The sequence below is a fragment of the Scleropages formosus genome, chromosome 24 (assembly GCF_900964775.1).
Source record: "Scleropages formosus chromosome 24, fSclFor1.1, whole genome shotgun sequence".
Taxonomy (NCBI): Eukaryota; Metazoa; Chordata; class Actinopteri; order Osteoglossiformes; family Osteoglossidae; genus Scleropages; species Scleropages formosus.
The window spans coordinates 21,041,435-21,064,143 of NC_041829.1; the positions used below are offsets into that span (position 1 = coordinate 21,041,435).

Sequence of the window (22,709 nt, forward strand, 5' to 3'; positions counted from 1 at the left end):
TCATGGTGTCGCTCCGGCGTGGTTCACAAGTGCGCTCTCTCTCGCCCCTCCCCACTGTCTCCCTCTCTTTCTGTCTCTCCATCCTGCAGATGGCTATGCTTTCTCCCAAGAGGAGCACGGGGTAGTGTCACAATCCCAGGTGGTGCGTTCTTACGACACCACCCGCCAACGCGCTCACGTGTAGCTCGACCCCCACAGGCTCCGCCCCTCTGCAGCAGGATCTACGACTGCTGGGGCGTATCGGCTTCGGGTCGGCGCCGTGTCAGGGACACAATGCGAGCCGGTGACACTCGCTGCAGTGGCCTTACCAGAACTCTTATGTTACATGCAGTTGACCTTGGCGCACTGGGCATGGCATGCTAGGCACACTGGCTGGAGGAGGCATGGAGGGGCCTGGTCCTCCAACAGCATCTGTCTGCCTCTCTCCGTTTCTCTGTCGTCACGGAGACCACCCAGACCTGAGCTCACGACTAGACTGAGGGTCTGTGTTGTAGCTTGTCTCCCGTTGGACACGCAGTAGTGTGTACTTGTCTGTGTGACTGTTGGTTTTCATTGGGGAAAAGCTGAATGCGTGCGTGCGTGTGTGTGTGGAAGACACTGTCTGCAGTCGCCTTGCTGGTGCTCTCACTTCTCACTCTCCTGAGCCAGAGGTTTAACGCATCACTCATCGCCGTGGTGACGGTGGGGGTGGGGTGGCAGGGGCATACACAGGCCTGGAAGGAATTCCTTCCATGGGGTGTGTGGAGGGGTGGGCACGCTGCCATGTTCCACACCAGTTCCCTCCATCAGCGAACAGCACCCGCCCCCACCCTCCACCCCCCACTCGCTCTTAACGCCACCGTGCTTCCCTGTCAGCCTGCCAAAGAACACAGGAAGTCTTTCTGAGTGGAAGCCAGGACAGCTGTGTGTAGCTGTGGGCAGTCAGTCCTGCGTTGCTCTGTTGTGCAGGACATGCAGTCGCCAGGACCCCCCAGATGTGCCTCCTCTCGCACGTCTACCTTCCACATGCTGCCCTCCATGTCTCTGTTGTGACACGTTTTTTTTGCCGCTTCCTAATCTCCTGCTGACTCCATGTGCAACGGAGAAGAGCATGTAGCCACGCCCCCTAGTGTGGCCACACCCCTCCTGTGTGGCCACACCCCTTGTAGATCTCCTGCTCTCTTTAACCTGCTCAATAAAATGGAATTGTGTTCTGTGTTCCTTGTGACTCGTGTTTGTTCCCCGTGCAAACCAGAATCACGCACCCAGCGTGGCCGTGCACGCACACACAGTTTCATGTGCACAAATCATGGCTCGTGGAAATGAGGTTCGACAGATGGTCCAAGAGCCGGTGCTGCATGCTTTGTAAGAGTAGCCGTACGAGTAATGAGCGCAATGAGTGCAATGTGTCCGCCATTGATATAACGGAAGGTGCAGGGTGCTGACAAACAGCTGGTTGAAAAGTGTGTGTAAGAGCAGACTGTTTAGTGTGTCGCCAAGTAAAATAGGCTAAGAAACATAATAATAAAAGACATTAATCGGTGTGTTGTTGAAAGATGATGAGAAATAAGATGGTTGTAGCAGCTGTGGATGTAGAAGTAATGCTTTGTCCACGATGGAAAGTTCATTCCTCAACTTCTGATGGCTCCCATGTAAACTTTTCCCAATACTCTCCCGTCGCGGAATTTTCATGGCAACCCACCAAGAACATGCCTGAAGCGTGTAGGAGTATCTCTGCTCTTGATTGTTTTAGCCGTCATTCCTTCATTGTGACAGTTTCTCCAAGTGTGTGTTCTGTGGAGCACAACTCTCACTGCTGAAAGCGTAGTGTGTGTTTAGACCAGGGGGTGTGGCTATCTGTATTTTATTAAACATCTTTACATTAAAGATTTAAACATTAAGCATTTCTTGAGGAGCACTTTGGTCTGTTCGTAGGCAGTAGGTAGTGGTAGCTTGGGGGTTAGATCCGTCGCCAGCCAATTCTCCCCTTGAGGAAGGTACTCAGCCCAGATTGTTGTGGTAAAAATTACCCAGCTGTACAGTTGCCTTGGACGGAAGTGTCACTTAAAGTACACACACACATACATACACACACTGGCTGAAACCGCTTGTCCTGAGCTGGGTCATGGTGAGCCAGAGCCTAACCCGGTAACACAGGGTGCAAGGCTGGAGGGGGAGGGGACACACCCAGGACGGGATGAGGCACCCTAAGAAGGACTCGAACCCCACACTTGCCAGAGATCGGGACCCGGCCAAGCCCGCCGTGTCCCCGTGCTCCCCCTCACTTAAAGTAAATAAATGTAAAAAGCCTACGTGCAGTTTGGAGATGTTCTGTTTTTCTGATGCCAACTAGGCATTCCGACTGAGTCAGAAATTCGGTTTACGTTTGTTTGTGTGCCCTTGCGCCCTGATTGGTCACACCGTTTTAGCTCCTGACTTAATGCTCTGCAGTGATCTGCTCGCGTCTGGCACCTTGGCTACCACTTGGCCCCTATTCGCTGAAGCCAGACAGAGTTTCACAGCATTCTTCCTTGATTGGCTGAGTTCCACTCAGGGCTCACACCATGATCTGTCCTGATTGGCTGAGCCTTGACACTAAGAGCAGATTCTTAAGACCGAGGTATTTACATATTACATACATCTTGTGCTGCATTTTGTACTGACATTTTTAATAAGGTGACTCAGCTTCTGTGCTGCTGGACTGTGGAACAATTATATTTACATTTATTTATTTATTTATCAGGGGGGCGTGGTGGCGCAGTGGGTTGGACCGGGTCCTGCTCTCTGGTGGGTCTGGGGTTCGAGTCCCGCTTGGGGTGCCTTGCGACAGACTGGCGTCCCGTCCTGGGTGTGTCCCTTCCCCCTCTGGCCTTATGCCGAGTTGCCGGGTAGGCTCCGGTTCCCCGCGACCCCGTATGAGACAAGCGGTTCAGAAAATGTGTGTGTACTTATTTATCAGATGCTTTTGTCCAAAGCGAATTTCAATGAACTCTATGTAGTGTTATGAGCCCACACACCTTATTCACCGCGGTGACTTATGCTGCTAGATACACTACTTACACTGGGTCACTCATCCATACAACAGTGGAACACACTCTCTCTGTCAATTCTGTTTAAGGCTTTGTGTGTGTGTGTGTGTGCGCGCGCGCACCTTTCCACTTGTTTGAATGTGTGTATTTCAGGTGCTGCATCAAAGTTATTTGCATATGCCTGGGTACAGATGGTCAGCTTGAATTCAGGTTTGGCTTCAAGGACACAAACACACAGCGCCCTGGAGTGACCAGTCACAGTCTGGAGCAGCTCAGTGCAGGACACAGCCAGGGGACACAACCAGGGGACGCAACCAGGGGACACAGCCAGGGATGTTCACACAGCTGCATGTTTATTATGGAGAAGGGCACTGAGCACAGTACAGTGTGGAAAAGTCTTCTCGCCATGCAGGTAAACTTTACGATTGTTTTGCCCAGATGTCCCCAGCAGACAGAGTGGTTCAGTTCGGTTCAAACAGGTGTTTTAGAGTGGGGTACGAGTGGGTTAGGGTTTCGTACCAGTTGGATGTAAGGCTGGATGCTCAGATGAAGGCTTGGACCAACATAGTGCTCAGTGGAAGGGGCAGTGTCCCTATACAGTACACCGTACATTATACCACATAGTACACTGTATGTTTACCAGAGTGAAATGGCTTGTTTAAATCCGTCCCACAGATGTAAGGGTATTTTGTTCAACATTTCATCAGCAATCCATTAGTCCTCCACCAAAACCTCTTTTAGAAACACACTTTCTCAGACATACATGCAGTGTAGCACAGGTTTTCCAGGCAAGGTTTGTTACCAAGGCCAAAATACACACGCACACACACACAAGGGTTGTCAGCAGAGGAGCCCAGGAGAGGGAAACGTTGGCAGACTCTAGTTACTCCATAATTAACTCTCCAGCCCTCAGAAGACTGCAGACTCGAGCTCCACGGAGATGAGCTGACAGACACTGAAACACACAAGACTTAGACCATACACACACACACACACACACACACACACACACACACACACACACTCTAGCGCACTCTTACAGCAATCACACAACAGCCCTGATACACACAGACAAAAATCTTATGTCTCAGGTAAAGCAGAGAGAAAACACTTGTACTTGTGAGAAATCACCTTGATCCCTTGATCTCGTATACATAGAACGTGTGTGGGTGTGTGTGTTCCAGCTCAGTGGAAGGGATCCCACAGAGGGTGGGGGCGGAGCGTCACAGTCTGTCCCATGTTCACTTCATTACAGTTTTACAGTCCCGCTGGGATCTGAGCTGCTGTTTTCCCCAACATTACAGCACCTGCATAAAACATTACACACACTGCTCCTACACTCACACGGTGGACAACAAGCACGTGTACACACACCCACACACACACACGCATTCGCATGCACACGAACATCATGCGTCAGCCTAGCGTTAATGGACCATTGTGTTCAGTCTGTGTGCACAAGTCAATATATACAAATATACAGCGGTTTCTGCACCTCGATCCACAGTGTAGCGAGAACTCGGGTCCCAAGGCTACAGCAAAGTCCTCTCCATGGTTCGAGGAGGACAAGCGGGAGTCCATAGAGAATGGAGTCCCACAATCCCAGAATCCCCATATCGAAGCTAGCACCACAAACAATAACTTTTACACATGCGTACTCCCATACACGCACGCACGCACGCACGCACGCACGCACGCACGCAGGGTCAAGCATTTACACAGTCACTGCTGGGGTCGTCTGCTCGCTTGCTATGCTGGAAACTGGGGGGAAGGGTGACTGAAGAGGACGGTATCCTCCCGGGGCAGCATCCAAGAAGGGTGGAGCCGGGGTAACTGCCAGAGGCTCGTGCTGGACGGCGTACCCGATGTACTGGGGGTGCAGGAACTGCGTAGGGGCAGCGAGCATAGGGGCGCCCTGAGGACAACCGACCAGAGAAAAGCCAGGGGGAACGCTGGTGTAGACAGCAGGTGCGGTACGCAGCACTGGCTGCTGGGGCGGTGGTCGCGGTGCAGACTGGGCGGAGGAGCTGGAGCTGGCGGCTGTGCTGGACTGGCGGGACGAAGAACCGCGGGATGCGCTGCCGCTCGGCATCATGGGAATCGTCTCCAGCAGTCGGCCCCCACCACGTGCTGCCGCCGACGGCTCGTGCTTGGGCCGCAGGCAACGGCAGCAGCACACGGCCACGGCGGAGCCGACGAGCACGAAGGCCACAAACACTGTGCCCACGATGAGAAATGGGACGTAAATGGGCACTGCAGGGGGGAGAAGCGGAGAAGCCAAAGGCAACACTGAGAACATAACACATAAAACATCACGTAAATGAGTTTCCTGCTCCACTGTAATGAATGCCAAATCCCCAAGGGGAGAAATTGGCAATCAGGAAGGGCTCCAAAATCTGAGCGCTTGCAAATGAAGACAGAGAACACCATGCCTTGTTGTTCTCTCAGAAGATCTACACACACACACATACACACACACACACACACTCTAAGACCGCCGGAACTATGGCCAATGTAGTACACACCACAGTTACAGTCGAGTCCAGAACTTTCGAGGCCAAATCAAGTGAGACTCCAAATCAGCAATGAAATCAGAGTGCGAGTTACAAAAGCTGCCATTTACTCTTTGAGCAAAGTGACTTTCCATGATTAACTGACTAGTACTGGGCTGAAACCCTTGCAAAGACAGATGTACAACTGCTATGTATGAGAAACTCACTGCCATGTTAGTCATATATTACAGATGAACAGTTGAATAAGAAATGGACAGATAAAAATCAATATTTCCAAAAGGCATTTTCATTACTGAGGTTTCCACTTACTAAGGCTGAACAAACAAAAAAAGATAAAATATGGATAAAGGACTATAATAAATTTAAGTCCAACATGTATACTTAAAAGGAATATTTGCACTCAGGGCTCTTGGAATTCACTGCCATTGTCCCACAATGTGAAACACGTGATTCAGTGCTGGTCCACGTGACCTACTATATACGCGCGGTTTTTCCTAGTTTTCCTAGCCTAGTTTTCAAATTGTCTTTACTCAATGATACATTTCAAACAGCATGGAACACAGAGTGGGTTTTGATGCCATTAGGCAAGCTGGAAAATGAATGTACATATTTTATATGTGTTTTGTAGGCCTGTTGTGCATGAGCTGTCTTGTAGGTTCCTTCCTTCCACATAGCGGTGTAAAAACTTGCGTCCTGGGGGGTAGAGTACTCAGAGCATCACACACACGTCCACTTGAACACAGCAGGATACATTAATAACTGCGACGCTTTCCTCTACGTTTGTTTTATTCAGTCTCGTCGCGCTCTTTGCCGGTCACCTTGGAGAAAGCTGAGCACCAAATAAAAACCTTTTTAATAAGCTTGGCACCAACTGCAGTCATTAAAAGGCAAAATCCTTCAAGTCGCAATATAAATGTTAGAAAAGCAGTCGCACTGAGCCAAACATACAGTGTAGCTGCTTGTTTAATATTCTTATAAAAATTATTAGTCGCCCCAGAAACACCGCTTACAGTTCCTAGTTTGAGTCCGAGTCGGAGTCCTCGTTTCTCGAGCGAGAGTGAAACTGAGGCTCAAATGCCTCCAGGAGAGTCACTAACAGACACAGAACATGTTTGTGTGTGTAAGTGTGTTTCCTAAGTTCCCGATCTCTTTCACCGCTCCTGATATATATATATATATATATATATGCGGCCTAAGGATACAGTATCCACACACACTGCGGTCCAGCGAGCTGAGTTTGTACTGTGATCCAGTCGAATGGAAGTACAGAATGTGGAGACAGTAACAGATGAAGTGAGGAAGTGACACTGTGTCAAACTAGGATCAATAATCACACACTTATTATGTACAGTCACATTGGGAGCGAAAATGAAAAAGTGCCGATGCTACTAACAACACATTTAGCTGACGCTTTTCTCCAAGGCGACTTACAATGTTAAGGTTACAATTACTACAAGCTTACAATTTACCCAGCTGGGTAATTTTACTGGAACAATTTAGGGTAAGTACCTTGCTCGAGGGTACAAGAGCCAGAGGTGAGGATCAAAGCTGTGACCTTTGGATCTGAAGGCAGCAGCTCTAACCTCCAGGGTACCAGCCGTCCCTGCTAATACTACTAATAAATACCACTAATACCAGTAATAAATGAGAAGAAGGCTGCGTCTGACGTCAGCACACTTCACCGCTGCAGTGAGTGCTCATGGGAAACAGGCCTGCTGTGTGGGGTCCTGTAGGCCAGAGCGCTTCAGGGACACCACTCCAAGTGGGAGAGTAGAGCAACAAGCCCCGTGTACTGCTCCCACTCGTGAAAGTTACACTTTTCCACATTCACGCTGCCAAGCCTATGTACTGTACAGTACCAGGGTAGAGGTAGCGGCTCCAATGCGCTCTGCCTTCTTCGGCAGGAGGACACGAACTCGGCAGATCGGAGCGGGACCGCAGCTCCGCGCGAACGAGCACGTCACGACGCGGGCCACGAGGCACCGGCGCTACCCGCCGCGCCGCCGCCAGCGGTCGCCGCGTATGAACGAAGCCTTCAGAGACGCAGATGGCGAGGAGTGAGGAGTGAGGAGACGACGGAGCTCCAGTCACAAATCATGCCATGGGCACCAAATACTGCTGGGTCAAGTGTCAAGTGTGACGCGCAGAGAGGGAACGAACCACGGAAACATAATTAAACTCCTCCGTCCAAGTTTCTCAAGAGTCAGGTGGACGGTCACGGTGCGTTTACGCTACTTGTTAAAAGTCGCATTGCCGGTTCCGCCCGAACCCAACAAGCTGTCGCTGCACGAGGACGTCGTCGGTCGTCCCCGCGCGGCGCCCGGCCGCCCAAGTGCAAAAAGCCTGTCCTCGCGGGGACAGCGAGCGCGAGCCAGCCAGGTCTACCGTCACCGCACGCGCGTCCCGCCACAAACTAGCCGACGACGGCACAAAGCCGGCTTTTGTTTTGTTTTTGTTTTTTTTTTTAAACTAAAGTAGGTAGACACACATATACCTGTACTGTACATAATATATAATATTTTTGTGTGTGTACATGCGCCAGGAGGTGTTCGCCAAAGCAGTGGCTCGCGCCAACAACATGCCATGGTCATCGGATCCCGCCACAGACAGTACTTTCTGAGAGGAGCAGAGAGGCGAAGCTCGTGACGAATGGTGTCAAAAGTGCAGGACTTGCCGAGCACCGCCTGAGGTAAAAAGTGACGAGCAGCGTCCCGGCGGGGGAAGCAGCTACTTGTTGTGGCAATGAAGCGCCGCGGCCGGGCGAAGCGCACTCTCTCGCTCTCTCTCTCACCTGCGGCGCCGTCCTTCTCCTCCTTGGCGCCTCCGCCGCCGCCGACCCCCCCGCCGCCCTGCTCGGGAAGCTGCCTGTCGTTGTCGCAAGCGCCCTGGTCGAGGCGCGCGTCGCTGCTCGCGCAGCAGTAGCGCAGCTCGCACTTCCCGCAGCAGATGATGGCCTCGTGGCCGTCGAAGCGCTCGGGGCACTGGAAGCCCTCGCGCCAGGCGCCCTGCGCGTCGCGCCACCCGTGGCAGTACTCCCCACTCGCATTCACGTCGACGGTGGCGATGGTGGCCAGGAGCAGAGTCACGGCCACGGAGAGGGACGCGGGGACGCGGACGGCGCGCATCGCGGAGGTCCTTTTTGTTTCAGTCCGCACGAGCCAACCTGGTGGTGGAGCGCGCGCTGCCTCGCATGGATGGAGCGGAAGGACGGAGCGGGACACGGCGAACGGGGGACTCTAGTCCAGGTGACAACATGTGCCACATGTGCGAGGAGGAGCGCGAGCGAGTCGGCAAACGCTGCAGCGAGTCCGGTTCGGCTTCAGTGCCTGCACGTGGAGCGGGAGAACTGGCGCGAAGACCGCCGGGCAAAGACAAGTCAAGTGCGTGCACGCTGGTCTGGAGGCACGAGACTCGTCGACACTCTCGAGACTTGCGGCTCTCTCAAGTTGCCGTCCACCCAGCTGTCAAGCCAGGGAAGCTGAGCTCAGCTGCAGCACAAACGAAATGATTCAGAACTCACAGAATCACTTCGGTCGCGGCAGCGCCTCAGGCTCTCCAAGTTCTGTAAAAAGTGTAAGCCCCACTTGTCACGCACCCGCCCGGCGGCGCCTGTCCAGCGCAGCAGCAGCAACAGACCACGGCGCGGGTTTCAGAGCAGAGGCGACGCGCGCGCGCTGCCGCCCGCCGTCCTCGCGGGGCACTAAGTTTGAAGACCAGCCACCACCAGCAGTCGGGCTTCAGCTTCTTCTTCTGCCCGCGGGCTCTCCCTCGAGCACCGGAGTGTCCCGGGAACACGCCAGCCTGGCCAGGGCTCCTTGGCACGCAAACATGCTCGCAGCAGGAAGGCCGGGAGCCGCCGGGGGTGACGAGTCCTTTCGTGCGAGTTGCTGGAGCGGCTTCTCCCGCCGAGCGCACATAAGGTCGCTCCGCCAGAATGGCCCTTTTCAACGGAGGTGCGCGTCCAGTCCCGCGCATGCGCAGTGAGGAGCACGGTACAGTACGCGTGAGCCGCAGCCGGAGTGGTAGTCGAGCAGGAGACGTCCGGGTTGCACGTTTATACCCGTAACCACTACGCCACCCGATGGTCGTACATTGGGAGTGCAGCGCAGTACAACATTTTTTTATATGTCGCCCTTTGAATTTTCTCACTGCTCCTCTCTGCATCCACTTACTACTCAACTGGCACTTCCTACGTCTCTTTTAACTCCTTCAACTCAGTCAGTGTCCTTCAAGTTCTGCGGTTTTCTGAGAAATGGCCTCTAGCAAAGTGTGTTAAAGCCAGCGCTATCTCAAGTGTCATGCCGCTTGCTATTTATAAAGTAAAACTTTAAAAATGTTTACATCAATACTTGCTGTATTCATACGTTGACAATGGGAGAGGAGCGCGCGCTCAACGGACGTCACCCCGACAAGGACTCTGTGTTTACTTCATTGAGGACAGCGCCCCCTGGTGGGCGGCACTGCCCCGCTACCGCTTATTGCACCACCGTTTATTGCACCACGTACACTACCGCTACAAGATGGCAATGAACGCTGAATGACATAAATCAGCTCTCGCCGCAATTTCATTGTATATGGGGGTAAATGAGTACCATCACAAGGGCATACAGAGTATAGAGCGCACACAGAATAAACTTTGTACTTTGGCATCAAAACACCAAAAGAAGAACCCTGTCTTTATTTTTTCACATTTCCAATCAGGTAAATATTTCCCAGACAGTTCTGTATTTTGCATTATAAATAACGATTTTGTAACCCAAGCTTTGAGTAAAACTCACTGCCCAAAAGCACCTATTTCCTAACAAGGGTCCCCTGTTTTTTGGCAGCGCAGCGGTCAGAGCCTTGGCCTTGTGACCCAAAAGTTGCCGTCAAACCAGCAGCTATGGAGTTCTGTGAAAATTACTGGAAACTGGAAACTTATTTATATTTACATTTATTCATTTAGCAAACGCTTTTCTCCAAAGTGACATACATCTCACAGAAATACAATTTGCATTATATTAGGAGTGAGGAGGAGGAAGCTTATATTTTTGCAGAAAGACTGAAGCAAGGGTGTGATAAATAATGAGGAACAGTCTAGTCATTCATTATTTGAGACAGAAATATCAACAGGAACATGTGAATAATTTTAGACTAGCTTCATGAAAACCACCTTTTTCTTGAGGACGTTTTCGTAAAATGTGTGTGATTGTCCTGCGATGGACTGGCCTCCCATCCATACCACCACGAACCTGCATATGGCATATGATTAGTGAATAACACACACACACACACATTTTCTGAACTGCTTGTCCCATACAGGGTCGCGGGGGACCGGAGCCTACCCGGCAACTCAGGGCGTAAGGCCGGAGGGAGAGGGGACACACCCAGGACGGGACGCCAGTCCGTCGCAAGGCACCCCAAGTGGGACTCGAACCCCAGACCCAGCGGAGAGCAAGACCTGGTCCAACCCACTGCACCACCGCGTCCCCGATTAGTTGTCCCCTATGGGGTCGCGGGGAACCAGAGCTTACCCGGCAATACAGGGCGTAAGGCCGAAGGGGGAGGGGAGACACCCAGGATGGGACGCCAGTCCGTCGCAAGGCACCCCAAGCGGGACTCGAACCCCAGACCCACTGGAGAGTAGGACCGGGCCCAACCCATTGCGCTACTGCGCCCCCTACATAATAATAATAATATCCGGAAATTTTCAAAGTCCCCTCGGGGACCAGGCGTCCGCGGATGACACGCGGGGTACCAGGCGGCCGGCCTACTTGCCGCGCCTCCGCGGACGCCTGGTCCCTGAAGGGATTTTGAAAATTTCCAGCCTGCCTCTCCACGAACACCTGGTCCCCCAGGGGACTATTATTATTATTATTATTATTATTATTATTATTATTATTATTATCGCAACTACTGTGTTGCGTGGGACGGTGACAGTGTTTCAAATAAAACTACATTTCCCAGCATCCACTTCCTAACACGCGTTATCTGTTTCTTGGCAACGAGAGGAAGTGAACTCTATTTATCCCCGAAGCGCGTGCAGGTCAAAGTGCGGCATCATTATTGGGCGGTGGCGGGAAGGCTGTGCGGTGTCTAACTGGTGCGCCTGGCAGTATACTACGGTACGGTAGAGTGTGTTACAGTGGTACAGTGTACTGCACGTGCCATCTCGGCTGCCACAGTTTTCTCGAAGAGATAGTGAGTGAATAAAGTTTGAAAGGTTCGTCCTCAGGCAGCGTTCGGTTCACTCAGTCTCACAGTGACAGTCAGTGTCATTGCATTAGTCAGTGACCTAATTCTAATACTAATAGGTTAGAGCTCAGTGAGTGAAGTGAACCCGGAGCTCCGAGTTGCGGGCGCTTACTTGCTTTCGGATGTTTTATATTATATCGGGCCGTTAGTGAATTTACTTTTCTAGTTCAGTAAAACAACAGCGCTGAACAGAAAAGTTCACTTTCATTAGTTGCCGCACAAGTAACGAGCGCGTTGCGGATTAATTAACGCATTTTTATTCATCATGATCATGTCATGATGATGTGTCGCGTGAAGCTCAGGAACAACAACCAGCAGCAGCAGCAGCATCATCGTAACGCGACTTTATATAAATAATAAGTGCACAGTACCCTACTAGGCGGTTAACCGTTAAGTACTTTTGTAGGATTAATTGCTGTTCTGGGCCGTTTCCACTCTGTCAGCGTGCCTCTATATAATTATTTTTATTATCCTATTATTAATTATATTAATCCTTCTGTTGACGTGCCTTTGCTAAGTGAATAAATGTAGATAATGATAACAAAGTAATATACTGAGTGCAAACTGCCTGGGCTCTGCTGCTGTCCTTTTTGTGCAAAGACTGTTTTGTGAAAAATACCATCCATATTCAGAGTGATCCTGTCTATTTTTAAGTTAACGGCTTAACCCTGTTTTTTGTGTTTTTTTGTTTCCTAGACGGCGTGTGCAGCCTAACATGTAATACAATTGATAGCTAAATATTGTCATCCTAATATTAGCATGAACTTATTATTTTAATTAGTTTCTACTCATCGGTAGTAAGTTGAAATCTTTTTTCCTCCAGCAAGATTAGATGGCGTATGTGAAGGTGAATCGCTCCTTCCTTGGTCCAGGAAAGCGACCAGTGCGGTCAAGGAGGGCGACCAAGACGAAACCAAAACAGGAATGGGTGGTAGGGTTGTTCGGCACAGCAGGAGTGTGTGTGTGTGTGTGTGTGTGTGTGTGTGTGTGTGTGTGTGTGTGTGTGACATCAAGGACCCTCCTCTGTTCATTTGACACTTTTTGCTGTAAATAAACCAGTATTTGGTCCAAACTTTACACATTATGTTTTGTTAATTCACTGGAGTACTCTTTGCCTCTGATTTGTCTGTGAGCGTGTGTGTTTGCGGGCGCACACGCCTGTCAGCGCTGAGGTTCAGTTGGCCTCACATAGGGTGTCTGACATTCTCATTTCTGCTCAGAGCACCGTCCACGACCTCACGGTGCACAGGGCCACGCCCGAGGAGCTGGTGAGTGACACGTCTGGAGTTTGAGCGCTTTTGTTAGTCGTCCCCCCTCCCCCCCCCCCCCGTGTGGTTCGGAACAGCTCATCATGTTCGTCGCCGTCACGTGACTGCGACTTGAGCTACCTCTCCTCGCCGTGTCTGTGCCGCACGTTCGCGTCTCCGTTTCCCTCCGCAGTCCTGGCGCCGTGAGATCCACCAGTCTAAGAATCGAGCCGCAGCACAGCTAGAGCTCAGGGAGCGGGCTGTCAGGAGGAGCTTTAGGAGGAGCCATCCTTGTAGCCGCACCGCCCTGGATTCTGTTAGCCAGCGCATCACAAGAGAGGTAAAGGCCGTGTGTGTGTGTGTGTGTGTGTGTGTGTGTGTGTGGAGTTTCTCATGCAGGTGTTCTTGAAGCAGTGCCAGCTGCAGGATGCCCTGGCCCAGTCTGACCAAGCGATAGCTCTGGTGAAGGACCTGTTTGGCGATGCTCCTCGCAGACACACCGGTACTTTGTGTTGTCCTACTTACGGTGCTGTAACCAGCAGCTTTGCTGCTCTGCCCTCAGCTGTGTGTGGCCACAGGTTCTACTGCTGTCATCTGATGTCACACTATGGGTGTCAGGTTTCCCCCATGTGACTGTGGCCCCCAGCTGTGAACCCAGATCTGAGGTACCGTTGCTGCAGAGAGCAGAGCCCTTAACCCGGCTATCCGTAGACGCACAGGTGCTCCTCTCGGCTTGTAGTGCGTGCGTGCGTGCGTGCACAAATGTGTCCTGTTTGTACAAGTTTCTAAGTCCGGCTTTTCCAGACGCCGAACGAGCTGGACAGAGATTTAGAAGAAGAGGGCAGCGAAGACGATCCGTCCCCTCACAGCACGTGGAAGAGGGACACGCGCCGGTACTAACACTGACATTTAGTGCCCGTTTTGTGGTCGTTGGTCATCATGTACTGTGTGTTGGGAAGCAGCAGGAAGTGTCACTCAGGTTTGGGCACAAGGAACTGGCAGAATAGAGCTAGAACTGTTAGAGTGAAATGTGTTGCTCAAGTTTTTTTTTTTTTTTAAAGAAAGAAGAAATTACAGGTAATGAATAAAAAGTAATGAAATCAGGCGAGTATGAGTAGTGTTTAATTTTTGTATGAAACTCAAGCTGCTTCTTCATGGGACAGAGCTGGTACTTTCTGTGTGAAGTCCTGGGTTCTCGGCTTTTGGCTGCAGGTCGAACGCGCTGCTCCTGCAGGACGCCTGCTTCCACGAAGAGAGAGAAAACGGACTGTTGACCCCCGACCCCCAGGCACCATGCAGTTGCTCTTCGGATCCCTGTCATGTGTCTGAGGACCAGCAGGCTGGTAGGAGCCCATTGCTCCACAAACACACTGCACACATGGGGCTCGTTGTCCAGCCCCCCGACCACGTCACGCAGTCTCTCTCTCCCGCCTGCAGCACTCAATGCGACGCTACAAGTTCGCCGTGTGCGCCCTCAGTCAGACTCGCCTTCGCTCCTCGTCTCGCAGGTGCTGAACCCCAGTCCTGCTACTCCGAAAAAGCCAGGTGTGTCTCCTCAGCAGGGACCACATCTGTGAACATCCCAGCGGGTGGACTTGTTAATGATGACAGTTTATCTGCATGTGCCTTTAATGTTTGTTCTCTTCTGATTTCTCTGTGCGCCTCTGTCTGCTGGTGTGTTCTTTGCACTACGGACACGTGTGTGTATAGATAAGAAAACCAGGCCTTGTGGGACCAGCAGGACGCAGGACGTCTCAAGACTGAATAGTTCAGCCCTCAGCTCTCTGAGTGGGAATCAATCCAGCCTTGAGGTTCTGCAAGGAATGCTGGGAGAAGTGGAGGAGCAGCTGGACAGTCTTGCTCCCCATGAAGCTCCAGAGGCTGCAGAAACCCAGCAAGGTGCCCCCAGCCTCACTGGCTTCTCCATGTCTCTGGTGTCCAGCCTGGGCCGTCTGGCACGCCATCTCAGACAGGTGCATTAACCGACGCCCTGAAACATTCTCTCTCTCTCACACACACACACACACACACACACACACACACACACACACACACACACACACACACACCTACCTCTGTGCCCCAGGCAATCTGCTTTGGGGACAAAAGATCCTAACACCAGTGTGACTGCTGCAGAGCCATGAGAAAGTGCAGAAGGAGGTGGAGCACAGGAAGAGAGTGGAGGAAGAAGTCCAGGATCAGCGGAGGCTGCTTGACGCCCTCACTGTGGAATCGCTGTCGCTGCGGGAGGAAAACACAGCTCTACAGGTGCAGCAACTCCGCTGTGTCAATGCCACACTCGGTGCCTCTCGCTGGGTCTCCCAGGGCTCCAGCGCGACACCACTGGACACACACGCACAGCCCTTTGTAGGAGCAATCTGGTGGCTGTGTTTGGGGTTTATAGGGGTGTGTGTGTGTGTGTGTGTGTGTGTGTACGCACTACTAAAGTGTCTCCTTACACACTCATGTGACCTGTTTGTTCCGAACTCCGGTCACTCCAGGCACGATTGTCTCTCATGACAATGGCTGGCTGTCCTCATTTGAAGAACACTCCTGCATGTTGTGTTTACACGTGTCTGTCTTCAGGGGCTCTGTTTCCTCCATGTTTTCCTGCAGAAGCACTTGAAGGAGCTGGAGCAGCGGCTCGACACTCTGCTTCTGGCAGCAGGTGGGCTGGGGGAGCCGGGCGGAATGGGAAGCAAAGAAGAGTCGGGACCTGCTAACGGCGGTGCGTGCGGTACGTGGCCCACAGGCAGTCACCAGTGGCACTCTAAGCCATCTCCCCATGTACATCCCCTCATTTATACACGTAGGTAAACGCACTCCTAGGACAGGCACTGTGTCTTTGTAGACTCTGTGACGTCGCACATGGATGCTGCTGTCTCTCTTGAGAGAGAAGTACAGGAGCAGGTGCTGCTACCCCCAGCAGTTCTGCTCTCCCCCCCACGGCAGATGGACTCTCAGCCCCTCAGCACTCAAGGTACGAGGTACGAGCCATGGTCTACTGCAGGGTTTTTTTTTTTTTTTTTTTTTAAAGGCTTTTTGGGATATGTTGTGGTTATGAACATATCATGGATACCATGGCTCTAATACTGTTGAACTGTGACAGCTGTCCTTGGCAGAGACCACATGGGCTCTGCAGCTCTAAGTGTATCACTTGTGTTCTTTCTTTGGTTTTGTTTGAGCAGTGCAAGGTTGTTCTCTGCAGTGCCATGGCATGACCACCAGGGGGAGCAGTGCCGTCTTCCCAGGGGTGGAAGGACGCAATGAGCGCTGTGACTCCCACTCCATCCCCTCCTTCGCCAGCCTGCCTCGTCTCTCGCCCTCCTGGGATCCCAACACGGTCCTCATGCACTGTCAGACCTCTGTCTCCGATCCGTGTCGGCAGCACTATTGGGTCGGAGCCCAACTGGAGCAGCTATGCTCGGCGTCATTAGGAGGAGGAGGACCCCAGGAGCAGGGCACAGAGACCAGAGCAGCCTGTAGAGTAGCTGCGAGCACAGCGTGGGTGAGTCAGGTTAACAATCCCAGAAATGTAGTGATCGTGCGCTAATGATTAATTGTTACACTTTTTACTGCATCCCCTACTGCCTGTCGCCCGCCTTGGCTTTGCCTTCGTAGAGCTGCTCTCTTGCTCTTGTAGGAGTGCGCGTTTGCAACGGACATTTGACAGTTACACTCTTGCACACAGCAGGCGACGCTCATGGAAAAGCGCCTCCAGGAGCTCAACAGGCAGAGTGCGGCAGCACGCAGTAAGATTCTAGAACTCATTGAGCAGCAGAGGCAGGAGGCTGACAGTCCAGCATCCCCCTCCTTCTCCCCTGTTCCACCTGCTGCCAGTATGAGGACCCCACAGGTGGCCATATCCTTGCCTGAGCGTGATCTTCCTGTGGACAGTAACTATGGAGGAAGGTGTGTGTGGGATGTGCACAGTTGGCATGGGGGGGGTGTCAGGTGTCTGTGGGGAAGGTATGGCCCTTGGAGGCCTGTAGCTGGAGGGAGCACCCAGGACACACGCAGACACTTCCAGTGTTTCACATGTGCGTCTTTATTGGCCTGCTGGGGACATTTGTGGCAGTAGCTATGTTCTTTCTCCCCAGGCTTGTGAGGTGAATGGAGGCAACTGGTTTCCAGTGAGACGTGAGCCATGGTTCGAAAGCCAAAGTGACCTTTCTCCCCCGGTGACCTCACTGAAGCCTAAGCCCTCTGGTCCAAACATGAAGTTATTTTAGCTTTTCTGACAGTCCAGTTGGTTCCACATGCATGAAATAAACTCTTGAACATTATGTTTGTGAGCTATTCCTGGTAACACAGACCTGACAACTGCAGCCCACACCTTTGCACTACCAAAGATATTCTAATGAAATAAAGTTCTGAAACGAGCTGACAACGCTTTTCGCACCGCAGTGCGAAAGCACAAATCAAGGATATGCAGGCACTGAAACAGCCCAGGGTTCAAGCAGACTGCTGCTTTACACTCACGACAGATTTACCCACAATTCATTGTCGTATGGTACCATTTCTTGGCCGGTCAGTCAAAGCAGCTCTTTGACTTATTCTCAGGGGGTTGGCCTAACATTGACACATACCCCATTGTTCTTAGATGAAGCTATAGGGTATCAATAAAATAGCACAGGCATACTAAAATGAGATGTAACAGATATAGGCAGCTGGTAGCATAGGGGTTAGGGCTTCTGCCTTTGGAGCTAAAGGTTGCAGGTTCAGTTCCCACCTCCACCTATAGTACCCTAAAACTGTGCCAGTAAAATTACCCAGCTGTATAAATGGGCAAATAACTGTAGGTAGCTTAACCTTGGAAGGCACTTTGGAGTAAAGGGTCAGCTACATGTATAAATGTGAACCTTGACTCCAGTCTTGAATGATGGCCCCTTCCTTTCCAGCTCAAGGTTGCCTGGAGCTTAGGTTTATATCACTTCACAGTTGCTCTTGCTAGATGCTGTGATCCTCCTGTGTTTGTACACAAACCTGACCTCACAGTGAGGCCCTGGGGTTTTGAGCAGGAAACAGCAGCCAGCTTCCTGCACCTGGCTGCCATGTTTCTCTGCCAATGTGACAAGCTCATTGGCTGACCCAGCCTCCCTCACCCAGACCTCGCCTGATTCTTCTCCCAGCACCTGCAACCCCATGCGTTGCAACTCAGCAACGCCCCCCTCTCCCAGGCCTGACAGACATACACAGTGGGGCTCGTGCACTCGGAAGTACTCCCTATCCTCGTAACCGTGGCAACAAATACGCATAAGCATGGAGGCAGGACCCGAGGTGAGGAAACGAAACACCTCTTCCATCCCATTGTCAATGGCAACAGGGCCTGTGACACTTTCAGCCCAGTAGAGTTCAGCTCTGCCCCCCAGCACTAGCAGTCCATCTGGGTGCAGCTGGAAGGAGTGACGCTCGCTGACTCTCAGGTAGCGTCCCAGAACTTCCAGGCTGTCCCGGTGCAGCTTCAGCAGGCAGGGCAGCTCCAGTTTTGCAGGATCAAAGTGGAGCACTGAGAGCAGGCGATGTCGAACGCCACCGTCAAACACATCCGAACTGAAGGCAGGCTGGGCCAACATGGCACGCACATGCTGGGTGATCTTGGCGGTGCTTGCACTGGCAGTGGCAGCAGTAGCAGCACTAGGCAGGTGAGCAGTACCACCTTCTGCGGGGCACAGACGCTCCAGCAGACGAGCTACAGCTAGGCAGATTCCCCGGTACTGGTTCTGCAGAGATTCAGATGTTGACGGCAGGGTACCCAATGCCCTGCTGATGATCCTGCCGGGCAGGCCTCGGAAGCGTGTGATCCTTTGAAGCCTTCGTGGCCTGCAAACAGCCAGTTCCCCTTTGTGGTGGGCAGCGCACAGGTGCAGGCTGTCCTGACAAGGGTACAAATCCTGGATCAGCAGAGAGAGAGCGCGTGCAAACTGCCGCAAGCTGTCCACCGTTGGCTCTTCTTCCCAGCACTCCTCCAGCTCCAGCAGCAGCTCTGCCTCCACCCTGCCGCCGGTCCGCAGCATCTGCACAGCTTCTGGTACGCCTGACCGTAGTTCTGCGCTTGGCTCCTCCGCTGCCTCTGTCAGGGTGTCCCACAGCAGGAAGGTGAAGATGTGCACCACCAGAGGCTGGACACGGCCATCATGGAGGAGATGATCTGCTTCTGCCAGCAGCTCCAGGAGCAGGATCCCTCTCTCTGAGAGTTGCAGCCCTGTAGAAGGATGAGAGCCTGAGGATCGTATCCATTTCCGTTTTTACAGCTGACTAAAACTGTGGTGCGAAACATTTCCTCGCTAGGACTTGATCCAATAATCTTAGCCACAAGCCAGCCTTCGAACCCACTGAGTACAGAGGCAGCATACTCTGTAAATCGCACTCTGCCAGCTTTGCGAGCAGCCGAGAGCCGTCCTGGGTCTTCTCCAAAAAGAGGGTTACCAGGGCCCTAAGCTGAGCACCACCGTCAATGTCCACATCTTCCAGGAGACAATCACGGACATCGTCACGACACAGCCCCAGAGCTACGCCCAACTCGCACACGTTGAGCCTCGCACCTTCAGCCAGAGCACCACCCACTATATCCAATGCCTTCTGCAGCACATCTGCAACACAGACCATCCACAACAGTGGTAAATAAAACAGACAACTAGAGCAAACTAGGGCTATATTTCATCCACAATAACGTAAAGCCTCACACTTTAGCTTCTGCAAACAACTGCAGAGAAGTGCATCTCTGGTTAGTACCCTGGAGGAGGAGAAGGTAACGGTCGTCACTGACTCTACAAGTGTACCTGTGTCAGGCTCATCCAGGGGAGCTGCAGTTCTGCTCTCTTCCACAGCCACAGAGAGCAGGCTTTTTGTGTCTTCTTCAGTGATAGAGTGAGCTGCAATACAAGGCGCCTTAACACAGTCACTACACACACACACACACACACACACCTTAACAAAACCAATACTGAAAAGATGCAAGGTTTCTCAACAGAGAATATACCTTAGCAAAGATACTCAATACAAAGTATCTGTGCTTGCACAGTCGGCGGGTCAAACGTCTCACCATCGATCTCTTTGGCTAGGTGTGCATCTTCCCCATGGAAAGCCTGGTAGAAGCCCCTACAGGCATTCTCGCCCTTTGACAAACAGATGGACAGGAGACGCTGAATCTGCTGGTAAGAGGTGGGCAAAGACTGCACCTGGTCCACCTCCAGCTGAGTAAGTGTTCCTTCAGAGAATAGCTGGAGAGAAACAGGCAGCACCGAGACACCCAGACGATGACACAGCATACTGAACTGAGCCCGGAGCCTGGTTTCTGGTGGAGATACACACAGACGGCATACTGAGTGGAGCCCTCAGTCTTGATTCTCACAGAGAGAGAGACACAGACACAGAGTACAGCTAACTGAAAAAATGGCTCACCTGTTGGACCACACCGAACAGCTGGAGTTGAGCATAAAACAAAAGAGAGTAAGTTAGTGAGTGTGTTACTCTGTGTTGGTGTGTGTAGACCCACAGTCTATTCTGTGCGACAGGCACACAGTCAGCACACCTACCCCTCCCATGATACAGCCGGAGTGCTGTAATACGGAGGAGTACATACCTACGTTTTCACACTGAGATTCTGCAGTGGTGCAATCCAAAGAAAAACACAACAGATGACAGGTTATTTGTCAGTGTCGTATGCACAAGTAACACGCGTGAGCACGAATTAAGTGCGTATCTTTACCTATGGTCCTGTGAAACCACTTGCGCAGGCGGGGGTAATGGTTCTCACACTTCCTCAGGCAGTCTAGGAAAGCCTGCACCCCACGCTCATCCATCTGGGCGTGAACCACCTCAAGCAGCTTGCGAGCACGATCGGTTGGTGTTCGTTCCGCTTGAACCTGGAAGTAGTTGTCTTGGGAGAGCAGATTGGCGGCCAACATGTGGTCGAGAAGTGGGGCGATGTTGTACAGAGAATCCACCAAGAGCTGCTGCGATGCCCGCAGGTGCGCCTTCACTGGCTCCTCCCCAAGGGGCGTATTCACAAGGTCTGCCTCCCTGCTACCGCCTGCCAAACCATGACACATGCCACTCAGTGGGAGATGGCGCACGGCACATTTACTGCGGTTCGGTTTATGGAGTCATAGCCGGCAGGTCACTGGTATAGCCATCAGTTTTCACAAAATTATGCAAGAGAGAAAGAAAAAGCACTAGGATATTTAATGCATCACTAGGTTAGATCTGCTGGTAGTATTCCGTTGTGAGTACAGTGAATGTAGTAAAGGGTCGTAGTCTAGAATGTATGCGAGCGACTGGTGGAAACCACACCCAGTGCTGGTCTCTGTTCTCTTGATGATTCCATCTTCTGATCTCAGAGGATGTTCGCCATCCTTCCTGTCCGAGAACACAAGTTAAAGCATTAATGTAAATCCAGACTTCTACTGAAACATAATAATGTGCAGAATCATGTGCGCTCACGTAACAGGGTCCCGTACAACAAAACACCGCTACAGTGGGGTATGAGAATGTGCAACTTTTTCATACAACAGGCTCACTGTTCTGCACAAAGGCCTTTTTGCCTGTGAAGCGGTAACTAGAAGAAAGAGTTGATGTAAGAATGCGAGTCGCCTTTGCTCTCATGACGTTGCTGCAGCCAGAACTGGGTTTTAAAAAGTGGTTAAGTGAATTTTATTAAGATTTTGCTTCAAATTAATAACTGGCAGGGAATAAATGTCCGTTTGTGGCGGTGAAGTGAATTTTATTAAGATTTTGCTTCAAATTAATAACTGGCAGGGAATAAATGTCCGTTTGTGGCGGTGAAGTGAATTTTATTAAGATTTTGCTTCAAATTAATAACTGGCAGGGAATAAATGTCCGTTTTCTGTGGCGGTGAAGTGAATTTTATTAAGATTTTGCTTCAAATTAATAACTGGCAGGGAATAAATGTCCGTTTTCTGTGGCGGTGAAGTGAATTTTATTAAGATTTTGCTTCAAATTAATAACTGGCAGGGAATAAATGTCCGTTTGTGGCGGTGAAGTGAATTTTATTAAGATTTTTGCCTCAAATTAACTAACTTGGCTAAAGCTGGGACTCGTTGCGAACAGCTCCCCCCCGACTCTCTGTCACTCTTTCTCACACACACACAGTATCGAGAGGACAAAGAGCTCCAAGTGCACGAGCCGCTCTCCTACACACGTTCAGAGAAAAACTCGGCGCCGCTACTGAGGCGACCGAAGGAAGGACAGGAGGGAGAGCGGCGCGCGGAGCGGAGCGTGCGGTGGCGGTGCGGCGCGCGAGCCCTCGCACACTTCGACTTCCGGCTCATGGCTGACACTCCCCGATCCGATCGCCTGTCTACAACCAGAGAAGCGTTTTAACGTCACATCCACGCCTTTACACGAATTAGAATCACCCGCTCTTGTCTTTGACCTGCACAGGTTTTACCGTTTTAGAAACCTGACAAACTAGCGAAGCTACCCGGGCCGAAAGTCCCGATAATTTCACCGCCCGGTTGGTTCATCGTCATACTGTACGTCATAATGTACATCATGTCGTACATTGTAATTAGGTACTATGTACCACTGCCTGTAATGTAAAACGTAATAACTTGGCAGAGTTCAAAACTTTTTTACACACGTTGTCACGCCTACCTTGGGTCAATGAGTGAACGTCGAAGTTCCTCGAATACGTTTCCCACAATGCTCTGCGTCCAGCATTGCTCCGTCGCGGTTGCCAAGCA

At 51.6% G+C, this 22,709-nt stretch overlaps 4 protein-coding genes across 14 annotated transcripts in view; 2 read left to right on the forward strand and 2 right to left on the reverse strand.

Annotated features, from left to right (window-relative positions):
• atp8a2 (ATPase phospholipid transporting 8A2) overlaps positions 1-1,196 on the forward strand; it is a 40,480-nt gene extending 39,284 nt beyond the window's left edge. Inside the window, exon 38 of the mRNA XM_029248694.1 lies at positions 90-1,196. Within this exon, the coding sequence (XP_029104527.1) occupies positions 90-184 (95 nt within the window). The 3' untranslated portion in view covers positions 185-1,196. The remainder of the gene's footprint in view (positions 1-89) is intronic.
• Positions 1,197-3,339: 2,143 nt separating this feature from the next.
• On the reverse strand, positions 3,340-9,720 carry shisa2b (shisa family member 2b). The gene is made up of 2 exons (XM_018760890.2): positions 8,313-9,720; positions 3,340-5,261 (listed from the first exon to the last, which is right to left on the reverse strand). The coding sequence occupies exons 1-2, from the start codon at positions 8,644-8,646 to the stop codon at positions 4,723-4,725; spliced, it is 873 nt and encodes a 290-aa protein (XP_018616406.2). The 5' UTR covers positions 8,647-9,720; the 3' UTR covers positions 3,340-4,722.
• A 1,849-nt stretch (positions 9,721-11,569) lies between these two features.
• On the forward strand, positions 11,570-17,278 carry spice1 (spindle and centriole associated protein 1). 6 transcript variants are annotated; one of them, XM_018761285.2, is made up of 16 exons: positions 11,570-11,625; positions 12,579-12,686; positions 12,976-13,023; positions 13,196-13,342; positions 13,414-13,504; positions 13,621-13,721; positions 13,807-13,895; positions 14,215-14,345; positions 14,440-14,547; positions 14,713-14,975; positions 15,139-15,270; positions 15,619-15,739; positions 15,854-15,982; positions 16,191-16,510; positions 16,694-16,914; positions 17,103-17,278. In XM_018761285.2, the coding sequence occupies exons 2-16, from the start codon at positions 12,588-12,590 to the stop codon at positions 17,113-17,115; spliced, it is 2,013 nt and encodes a 670-aa protein (XP_018616801.2). In that variant the 5' UTR covers positions 11,570-11,625; positions 12,579-12,587; the 3' UTR covers positions 17,116-17,278. The 6 variants fall into 6 exon arrangements, with proteins under 6 accessions (XP_018616801.2, XP_018616805.2, XP_018616803.2 ...); XM_018761289.2 differs by having other exon boundaries at positions 16,697-16,914; XM_018761287.2 differs by having other exon boundaries at positions 13,417-13,504.
• Positions 17,241-22,678, reverse strand: LOC108939715 (uncharacterized). Of its 6 annotated transcripts, none has more exons than XM_018761280.2 (9): positions 22,621-22,678; positions 21,298-21,363; positions 20,714-21,037; positions 20,588-20,608; positions 20,407-20,427; positions 20,048-20,299; positions 19,785-19,877; positions 19,548-19,595; positions 17,241-19,207 (listed from the first exon to the last, which is right to left on the reverse strand). In XM_018761280.2, exons 2-9 carry the CDS (start codon positions 21,329-21,331, stop codon positions 17,928-17,930), a joined length of 2,073 nt encoding a protein of 690 aa, XP_018616796.1. In that variant the 5' UTR covers positions 21,332-21,363; positions 22,621-22,678; the 3' UTR covers positions 17,241-17,927. The 6 variants fall into 6 exon arrangements, with proteins under 6 accessions (XP_018616796.1, XP_018616794.1, XP_018616795.1 ...); XM_018761278.2 differs by having other exon boundaries at positions 19,359-19,595; XM_018761279.2 differs by lacking the exon at positions 20,588-20,608 and having other exon boundaries at positions 19,359-19,595.
• Between the last annotated feature and the right edge of the window lie 31 nt (positions 22,679-22,709).